At 39.8% G+C, this 10,506-nt stretch overlaps 1 protein-coding gene across 4 annotated transcripts in view; it reads right to left on the reverse strand.

Moving 5' to 3' along the window:
- The window catches only part of taok2b (TAO kinase 2b), a 28,679-nt gene that overhangs the window by 9,119 nt on the left and 9,054 nt on the right, over window positions 1-10,506 (reverse strand). The window contains exons 8-17 of one of the 4 annotated variants that reach the window (XM_024284736.2): window positions 9,067-9,158; window positions 8,875-8,968; window positions 8,523-8,604; window positions 7,393-7,560; window positions 6,216-6,422; window positions 5,808-6,016; window positions 5,393-5,588; window positions 5,142-5,270; window positions 4,829-5,032; window positions 3,156-3,395 (exon numbers count right to left, since the gene is read on the reverse strand). In XM_024284736.2, coding sequence (XP_024140504.1) covers window positions 3,156-3,395; window positions 4,829-5,032; window positions 5,142-5,270; window positions 5,393-5,588; window positions 5,808-6,016; window positions 6,216-6,422; window positions 7,393-7,560; window positions 8,523-8,604; window positions 8,875-8,968; window positions 9,067-9,158 — 1,621 coding nt within the window. Of the gene's footprint in view, window positions 1-236; window positions 3,396-4,828; window positions 5,033-5,141; window positions 5,271-5,392; window positions 5,589-5,807; window positions 6,017-6,215; window positions 6,423-7,392; window positions 7,561-8,522; window positions 8,605-8,874; window positions 8,969-9,066; window positions 9,159-10,506 lie in introns of those variants that run through there. The other 3 variants (XM_024284737.2, XM_024284734.2, XM_024284735.2) reach the window with 3 other exon arrangements.

Raw genomic sequence — 10,506 nt, forward strand, 5'->3', positions numbered from 1 at the left:
AGCTAAAACAAGGATAAAGTCACATTGCAGTACGATTCTTACAAATACTGCATTAATTAAATAAAAAATAAAAAAAAATCCCCCAAATTTTAAGGCGATTTACCTTTGGAGAAAACCTACAAACACTGGGTGTTGCAACAGAACAAAATGCAACATGTAAACATACAGAGTAGCAGGAGATCACTCGCACAAAACAAGGTTACAGTCAAACAAAAACGTTTGCTTTGAGATTTCCATTTTTAAAGCTCTCCTTTCCAAATGCAGGTTAGCTGAAAAAAAGAAGAAAAAAAACAGTGCCCTACTTTTTCATCTCCCCAGGGTCATTTGACTGTTAGGACCGAGCCTTTCTGCTGTGTAACGCCACACATTCACTAACATTTAGATTTTCTCTATTTTCCTGGAGTGTTTTTGTTTTATTCTTCTGCAAACTAACATTTGAATTAAAGTAGCTTCAAGTTTGTTTTGTTCACTTTGGTTTTTCTAGTTGTTTCCAATTTACTATTTTATAAAATGACAGTCAATTTAAGCCTCTCAAAATAGAGGATTTGCTCATTTTTAAACTTATTTGTTTAACTTAACTAAATTTCAATCTTTAACCTTTCACATTCAGTAGTTTTAAATGTCCTTCTTTGCAAAAATACACATAAAGCAAACAAAGTTATGGCTTCAAATAAATATCTAAGAGCTATCTTTTTAATATATTTCTATTACTTCAAGGCATTTTACTTCTATCCATATACCTGATTTGTCTTTTTATCTTAGGATATATTATGTAACTTGTGCAAATAGTAGGCACTATTTTTTACTTTAAAAGAATAAAAACAGGGAAATGTTTACACGGTAAATCATAAAAATCATTGCATAAAGCGCAATAAAAAGATTTAAAAAAAAGTAAAATATTTCAGCTTTTTTTGGAGTATAAAAATAACCAATTATATCATACCAAAAATGTTTGGATACGTTTTATATTCAAGTTATAAACTTTCCACTAACCACATGTGCCTTTAGGTTTAAATAACGTCTCCTGATGGTTGGATATTTAGTTATTGCACGTTTAACTCGCTGACAGGTAGTGTTCAGGCAGATGTTAGTGACATTTTTGGATACTTTCTTCACAGTATGGGGAGGGGAACTGTATAACACTGTAATATTTGTTCTAACGTGAAACAAGACCACGACTATAAAGAAAGACACAAAATTGCACAAAAAAAGGAAAAAAAAAAAAGAAAGCGGTCTTAAAAATAACCATTAAAGTATTTGTCTTACAAATTAAGAACAAAATCATATGATCAAACAAAAACGTTATGAACTTTTACAAAAAGCATCATTCATATAAGGCTAACACTTCACTGGATTTGGATTGAACTGTTTAAGTGAATTGAAGTTTGGTAAAGATGTGCGCCCCGTGAGGCTCATCTTTTAAGAAATGTGACCACACACACCAGTTTGGGAATTATCTGACAGAGAAATGTGTGCCCATAAAAATAAAACAAAAAAAGACAGAAACAATGGAATGCAGAGTGATGATGATGATGCCCCTTCCTGTTCTAAGAGATCATCCTCTACCTCCACGGTCGCATCTTTCCCCTGACGAACCTTCCAGATGGAGTTCTCCTCAAACCGCACTCCCACCTCGACTCTTCCCGAAACATCCTCACCCTCTCCTCCCTCCTCTGCCTCTCCCTCTCTCTTCTCCTCCTTTCCCTCAGCCTCCTCTCCCTGATTTCCAGAGGAAGCAGTTGGGGTAATCTGCTGGGGATCTCCTTCTTGAGGAGGCCCAGCGTTTGCAGTTTGACCCGCACGGTGGCAGGGAGCTTTTTTAGGGCCTGCTTTGCTAATTTTATCAGCAGAGCGTTTGCCAAATCCGCCAGCACCCCGAGGGGGCGTGCGGCGAAGCGCTTGGACCAGAGCAGGGCTTTGGTCATGTACGACGTGTTCCTGCAGCGGGCCTGACACTCCGCAGGCAAACTCTTGAGGGGGACGGGGATCTTAGACTGGCGCACACCCCAGTTGCGTCCAGCTTTGGGGAACATTTCATAAAGGTTTCTCTCAGCCACACCCCCCAGCACTGACTGGCACATGGCAAACAAGGGTCGGGGGAGGCGGAAAAGGATGCGCATGCATAATCGGTTGACTTTGCGGGGTGCGTTTTGGAAAAAGTCCCGAGCCGGCCGGACGACCAGAACCACCAGCAGGTACAGAGACAGGAAGAGGGAAGGAGAGCTGAGGAAGGAGGCGGAGATCAGAATCATCGGGATGTAGTAAATCCCCAAACTGAAGGAGAGTCCTAAACTAAAGAGGGCACTCGCCCAAAGGCTGAAGGACAGGAAGGTGGAGACTGACATGGAGCAGCAGGACCGCAGGAGGAGGTAGGAGAAAAAGAGCGCCAAGAAAGCAAGTTCGGCTGAAAGGACGAGAGAGGCCAGAGAAGGTAGAGGTGGAGACCGCCGAAGAGAAAGGAGGAAGATGGACAGCAGCAGCAGAGTGAGGTTGGACGGCTGAGCGGCCACTGAGAGGGAGAGGAGGAGGCAGATGGCGTGAGAAAAGAGTGAGGGAAGGGAGGACGGGGTAGGAGGGGGGCTGGGACGAGGTGAGACGGGAACGGGCTCCAGCTCCTCCGAGCTGTTGGGGAAGTAAAACTCCGACAGCTCGTCGAGCTCTCGCTCGCGGAGCCGCTTCCTCTCTGCGAACAAGATGAGCTCTGATGGACAGCCGTCGGCCACGCCTCGGCCCTCCTCTTCCTCTTTATCGAAAGCGACCGGTGAACATTCGTGGGGGTCTTCCTCATCCTCCCACTGCACTCCCTCCACCTCCCTCACCTCTGATCCTTCTTCCGTTTTCCACTCCTCTCCGTCATAACTTCCTTTTTGACTTCTGCTCTCCTTATCCTCATCATCATAAATACTTTCAAGCCCTCCATCCGCGTCATCTACTTCTCCAAACACATCTTCATCTCTGAAATGAACATCGTGGCCGTCGAGTTCATCTCCAGCAGCACAAATCTCCTCCACCTCCATCTGGATCTCCTCCTCTAAACCTCCCTGGCCTTCAGTTGCTGCCTCCCCAGCCTCACTGTCCCAGTTGCTGCTGGGACCCCCGGTGGACTGGCTCTCTCCCTCCTCAGGAGACCCCTGGCCCTGGATTCTCTCACTCACTTTGAGGCTCTTGGGCTGCTGACGGACCTCCACGGCGTGTTTCTGACGCAGCTCTTGCTCGCGCCTCTTATTGTACTCCATCTGGTTGGTGAGCTCCGTCTGGTGCTGCGTGCGAATCAGGTCGGCCCGAGTACGCTGCACCAAACTCAGCTGACGGAACTCCAGCTCCTGCGTAGACTCGTGGTGACGCAACAACATGGCGCATTCCAGGTCCTTCAGAGTCTGCTTCTTGTTCAGGTCCTGGAGAAGGAAGCAGATTTCAAAAAAAGGAGGAGTTAAAAAGTCATACAAACAAAAAAAAAAGCTTTCTAGTACACTGTTTATCCGAAAATAAAAGTTTACGTCCTGGAAACGAGCGTCTGGAAAGTTAAATTACTGTTGAATGTGGAGGATCTTTTCATAAAAAAATAGATTTTTTTTATGAGCCTAAATAAACTTTCAAATCGGCGACACATGTTTAACCCTTCAACATAGTAGCTGTAGCCGGCGACAGAAGAAAAACACGTTCAAGAATTTACCGTCAAGTCTTTGACAAATAAATCAATAAAACCTAATTCCAATGGATTCTAATGAGGAAAAAAGCAACTTTGTGGCAATATGCAACATTTCATGCAAGTAGAGGCCAATATGCAACACTTTACTTTTGCAAAGGCAAAACTTGAGTTAGTAAAGAGCACATATAACACTTTACGCTAGCAAAGCCGATAAACAGTACTTTACGTTAGCAAAGCCCGATTCACAATACTTTACGTTAGCAAAGCCCGATACACAATACTTTACGTTAGCAAAGCCGATACACAATACTTTACGTTAGCAAAGCCGATACACAATACTTTACGTTAGCAAAGCCCGATACACAATACTTTACGTTAGCAAAGCCCGATACACAATACTTTATGTTAGCAAAGCCGATTCACAATACTTTACGCTAGCAAAGCCTGATACACAATACTTTACGTTAGCAAAGCCCGATACACAATACTTTATGTTAGCAAAGCCGATACACAATACTTTACGTTATCAAAACCGATACACAATACTTTACGTTAGCAAAGCCGATACACAATACTTTATGTTAGCAAAGCCGATACACAAGACTACGTTAGTAAAGCCAATACACAATACTTTATATTATTAAAGTTGATATGCAACACTATACTTTAGTAAAGTAAATATCCAACACTTTTAACTGAAGCCCATATGCAACACTTTGTTGGGATATCATAAAAACATGACAAAATATAGAACTGTAGATCGTTACTCAGATGATAATCTAATTTAAGTCACTAATACAGCTTAATTTATTGATCGAAACGCAATTCTTACTTTTTGATATAACATGTTTGTACAGCTACTTGTGTCTTTTTTACTGGATGTATAAAAATTTAAATGTATTCATTAAATCACCTCTATTTAGAACAGGAGATCATAATAATAATGAAAAAAAACACTTAAAACACAAAGATTTAGACAGAAAAAAATGTTTTTCACTTAAAACAAGTTTTTCTTCCCCATCCACCCTCTGCTTAAGTTTAGGAGTAACATAAACAATATAAAACATAAGCACAGTTTTGGATCATTTCACAACAAATCCTGAAGATGCAGTTTTTCCATTCTCAACGTTCTGCAACACTTTGCAACACTAAAGCATTGTTTGTAACTCTAAAGCCCACCTCTCTGAGCAGATCCTGCTCCAGGTTGTGGCGTGATAGCAGCATCTTCCTCTTGTACTGACGGCACTGCAGCTCGTAATACTGCCTCTGCCTCCGCAGCAGGCCTGCCTCTTCTTCTGCCTGCAGCTGCTGCAGACATTCCTTCTGGTGGACCAACCACTCCTGCTTCTCCCGCTTTGGTGTCGACTGGTTTTCATTCAGTTCCTATAGTTTAAAAAAAAAAAACAAAAACATTAAGGCGCTGCAATGATATCAAGCTGGCAGTTAATGTATTATCAAATGTGTAGCTTTATGAGATCAAACTCAGACGCACCTCTTTCAGCTGCTCTTTGCGTTGTCGATATTGTCGTTTCTGGGAATCAAGCAAGGTGGTCAACTCCTTCTTTTGCTGACCTAATATGTGCTGCTGGAACTTCTTCTCTTCGGTTTGAGCTGCCTTTATCTGGGAACAAAAGGATGGCCTTTATCAATGGAAACAACAGATCTTTAAGCACTTGAGAGAATCTATTCCACAGGTATGTCAGGTCTCCCCTCAAATTTACTTTACTACATTTCTGGACTCACCCTCTTTAACGGGCTCACCTCTTTCTCCTGGATAGCTTGATGCTTCTTAGAGAGTTTCTCTGCTTCCATAGAGAAGTTGTTCCTTTGATTCTCCAGTTCTTTGTCCAGTCTCAGCTGATGCTCGTCCATCTCGGCCTTTAGCTTGTTCTCCAATCCCATGAGCTGCTTTTGATGCTGCCGCCGCATTCGCTTATACCTGCAGTGACACAAGCAGCGAGTCCCACAGACTGAGTCAGCTTTAGAAAGAGGAGTCCCACTCTGATGAAAATCTAATGAACTTCTGTCGTTCTGCAGAATCTACGTCCAAGAAAACCAGTTTTTGAAAATCTTTTCTTTGAAAATGGATCAAAATATGGTCGGAGTGGGATTTTAACCATATAGGAACTTGATTTTAGATTCCCGGCTGTGACCGTACCCAGACATCTGCTCTCTGAGGGCGGAGCCCTGCTCGTGCTCCTGGATCTGACGAGTGACCAGCGAGGCGGTCCTGATGGTTGCAAAGTGGTCTCGACCACGCCGACGTCTCCCCCCTCCTCTTTCTCCCCCTCCTCCGCCACCTGATGAAGCTTCTCGTTGCGAGTCAACCTCTGGTTGGTAGGGGTCATCGTAGATATTGTCATAGCTCTACAGATGCACAAAAAAAAAGAGTTTTAAAGGCAACTATTGAAATGAAAATGTCTTTTTTTGTGTAAAACCAATAAAAATTGCAGCTGTATTAGTTGTGGAAGTACTAGAAAGAATATGATGCAAAACCAGATTTAAACCAAGTTCGTCCTAAAACTGGGGGGAGCATCAATCTAATCTGCGTCGCGTTTGAACCGACCGTGGGTTTGTGCAGGACCGAGCTGTTGGAGGTGACGGTGTGCTCGCCCTCCTGCATCATTGCCATCTCCCCGCTGTCGTCGGAGCCGTCCGCCAGGCTGTTCACGGAGCTGCTCTGGGAGCTGGCGCTGATTGACATGGACGGCAGCGAGTGGGAGCTCTCCATGCTGTTCACTGTGCCGGTGCGCAGCACGTAGTGCTCTACATCCTGGCAGGAAAAATACAAAACATTAGGATAAATGGTGAGTTGGATTGTGAGTTTAGTGACCAGGAAGATGAACAGAAACAATGTTCAACCTAAAACAAGGTTTTATGCTGCAGCTTAAACCTTTAGGTTTTTAAGTTCTGGGAGAAGCTTTTACATTTAAAAAAAAAAATTAGAACAAATGGAGAGAACTTTTTGAGCTTATATGTGTGTTAAATAAGAAAATAAGTCTGATAAAATGTGAAATCTTGTAAAAAAAAACAAAAACAAACTTAAATTAAAAAAAAAGGAACTTTTTATGTTATTAGAGTTTGATGCACCATTCTCTGGTGCTCTGAGCTTAACGTTGCTTTTACTAAACCTGTTTGGATCTAGAAAATCTAGAGGATATGAGTTTCCCGTACTGTTCAGGAACAGGTTTTTGGACTGGATTGAGCTGCGGGTTTGTGAGAAAACAGGTGAGGTGACTTTTGGCCGCTTAGAAAAGTGTTTTAATGTGAAACGGTGGTTTGAAAGAGGTTGGTGCTTTGATCCTGTTGAGAACTTTCTGTTCCAGGTGATGTTTGAAAAGTGTCTTCAGCTGAACATCTGTTGTAAATAGTGAAGCTCTGAACAAAGAAAGAATAACTGTTTGCTTTTTTTATCAGCATTATTCTTTAAAAAACGTTTTTCAGGTAAAATCTCAGCACTTGTCACAATAACTAATGTCTTAAATTAAAATAAAAAAATAAAAGTGGGCTTCATAATAAGAGTAGGACATAAAAAAGATAAAATAAAACTAATTAGGCATATTTCTTCATAAGATTTCTCTTGTAAATTTCATTGTACAAGTGCAATCACAAATAAAAACTATTCTATTCTTTATTATAGAAATAAAAATGCAATTTTCAAACCTTAAGAAATCAAAAGTTTAAAACATTTAAATCGGCTTCATGAACCCAGTTTAAAAACCCTTAAACTGATGTTTCCTTACCTCTTCCTCATCTCCTCCTTCTGGTGCTGGACCATTCAGGGCCTCATGAAACAGGATCTTCTTCATCTTCCGGTACTGCAGGTTGTCGAGCTCTCGGACGGCGTCCTTGGTGCGTGCGATCAGGTCCATCACGACGGTCATGGGGCGTTCTCTGCATAGGAAATGGTGCTGGATGGAAGGACGGATTATTTGTAGGTCAATAATACGTCACAGCCAGAATCATAAAATTAATAAACATATGTAATTATGTAAATAATTTGCTACTTAAAAAAATAATTGGAATTGCTTTGAAGAAATTATTGAAGTCAACAGTTAGTGGCTCTAAAAAGCCTAAAATAACCGGTGTTTATAGCATAAATTTGTATCTTACTTGAGCATTTATAATTTTAAAAGATTACATATTCATTAATAAACTGTAAAATCTGTATGAAATGCAAACTAATACTTTCTACTGAAATGATTTTAATTGGAACTGATAACATTAAACCGCATTTGATCCTTTTAATCAACAGATAATTCTCATTAACGACCCAAAATCCGGTATTTAACGTGTTCTTATAACACATTTCTCAAAATGGAGGACAAATATAAAGAAAGTTCATCTTAAAATTGGATTTCCGAGTATCTCTTTATAAGGGAAATGCCATAAGTGTGACGCAGAAGCTACTAAAGAAAGCTACAAGGTCCCTGCTCGGCTCCATTCTGAAGCACACAGATGGATGATGGGAAGGGGGCGGGGCCAACTCTACATCAATGGTTTAGCCCACAACTAAGAGGCTAATTTTTTATGAAAATGCACAACGTGTTCTGGAAAATAACACAGGGTTTTTGATTTTGGCTACAACAAAAACATGTTTTAAAAATGCAAATTTCACTGGGAACACTTTTACAACAGATTAAAATATAATTGAGTAGGACTTTAAGAAATAAAAGAGCAACAAAAAAAGTATGTTTTGGTTCTGAAATTCATTTGAACAATGCGATTATTTGCTTTTGTAAGCATGAATGGGATAGAGAGAAAAAGAAAGTTTAAAATATTGAATGATAAGACATCAAAATACCATCCTTCAGTTTAAAGTTGTTCAGATTAAACATTGAACAGACGGTTTGACCGACATCCATCCTCGTACCTTGAGCAGCACATCAGAGGTAGGTCTGTCCGGTGAGAGCTTCTGCAAACACGAGTCCACAAAATTACGGAAATAATCCGACCTGAAAAACACAGGAAAATTCACGTCAAAACTTCACGTTTTAATCTGAACACAAACAATCAAATCTGTTAAAATGGCAAAATCCATCAGCGAAGCAGAAAGTAAAAAGGATTTGCTGTCTGTTTAATAACTTAAATCCAAATGTTCAAAATTTAAATAGCTTAACAAAATATAAGAATAAAGAATATTTGCGTTTTTTTAGCCAATTTAATTAAAAACAAGCTAATTTTTAGGTAGTAAAACTAAACTATGAGGTTTCATGATGTCTCACCAGTGATTAGACTGTAACACGGGGCTCTCGTTCTGGGCGATGTGATATAAGGCACTCATAGCATTCATGTTGAACAGAGGAGGCTTCCTCTCCGCTGGAATGTGGAGGGAAGAAGAGGAAGTGTGTCAAACAGGGAAACAAAGACGCTGAGAACGGTCGACAAAACGTGAAGAACATTTCAGCAACGCTTACCCAGCTCTATACAAGTAATGCCAAGTGACCACACATCCACCTTTCCGTCATACTGTCCCTCATCCATAGCTAGGATTACCTCAGGGGCCATCCTGTGAGGAAGGAAAGAGATTTGAAATGCTTTTCAGCTATTTTTTGCTTATTTCTGCTGAACCAAATACAGGTAAACTCCAAATTCTGCACAAATTTCTGTGAAATTATTAAAAAAAAAAAACTTTCTTTCAATCTGTAATTTTACAAAGCACAACTGGACAGCAAAGCAATAATGACAAGGAAGTCTAGCATCTATTTTTGCCTACATGAGGCAAAAATACTAAACTTTAATACACTGGAAAGGCTCAATATGCAACGTTAATCCTAAAATGTCCTTATATGGTTAATATCCAGAAGGTTTTAGGGTAAAATCAGTTTTAAAACACTTTTTGTTTCACAAACAGAGTCAGGAAATAGCTAGAAATGTTTCAATTTACTGTTTATGAAAGCACTTCCTGTTTTGTGCTTTAAACTCAAGTTAATCATCAGGCTTTAAATGTAGAGATGTATATAAAGTTAACTGACATTATCTTCTGGATATGATGAAGAAAAACAAAAAAACATTTTTTAATAAGTTTCTAGATAAAGAATTGGGTAGAATAGCTACATATGTAACTTTATACAGTCAAACTTAGTACATTTTGGGAAAACTTGTGCTATATATAGCGATATAGCAGACAATACATGAACAAATAGCAAAGCAAAAAATAAATAATTTCCATTTTATTTTAACCGTTTTATAAAAGTCTACATAACATAACACTACTTTTTTAGCATGAGTGTAAATATTTAAGGTATCCAAGTTTTTGCCGTCTGTTGTGATACGTCTGTCAACCATATCACGATTATAAATCTTCTATTTATTGTGCATGCCTAGTAAATAGGTGACATTTTAACAAATGGAAACCCCAATACAGTGTTATGGACTTTTTAGTGCAGTTTTAGCTTTTTTTGTGTGTTCTGCGCCCTGATTGGGTTACAGACCATGCTCAGTCAAGCTCCACTATTCCTCGTCTCTTTTACAAAATGCTAACTTTACATAAATATTCAATCACAAACAGATCTTTGGTTTCATTCTATGATACTGGACTTATTTTATACAAAGGGACAAACGTGTGAAAATGTTCATCTGTCCATGAAAAGTCTAGTGTGTGATGAAGGGATTTACAGCATTGATAGTGAGTAATTCTAGATAGATTGAATAAACCAGGGACCACTGTACAGTATTTTATACTGTCGATATCATTTTAGACTCCAGACTGCTGCCTCCTCCATTCTCAGTGTTCTTATTTGTTTAAGCGGTTATCTAAAATCTAAACTGCTGGGTGACTCATTAAACCATGAACTTTGCCTGCTCATATGAATTGGAGCCAGAGATAAAAGTGACACCCTTTGTGTAAAAATTAA

This window comes from Oryzias melastigma, linkage group LG19, assembly GCF_002922805.2.
Source record: "Oryzias melastigma strain HK-1 linkage group LG19, ASM292280v2, whole genome shotgun sequence".
NCBI classification, from domain to species: domain Eukaryota; kingdom Metazoa; phylum Chordata; class Actinopteri; order Beloniformes; family Adrianichthyidae; genus Oryzias; species Oryzias melastigma.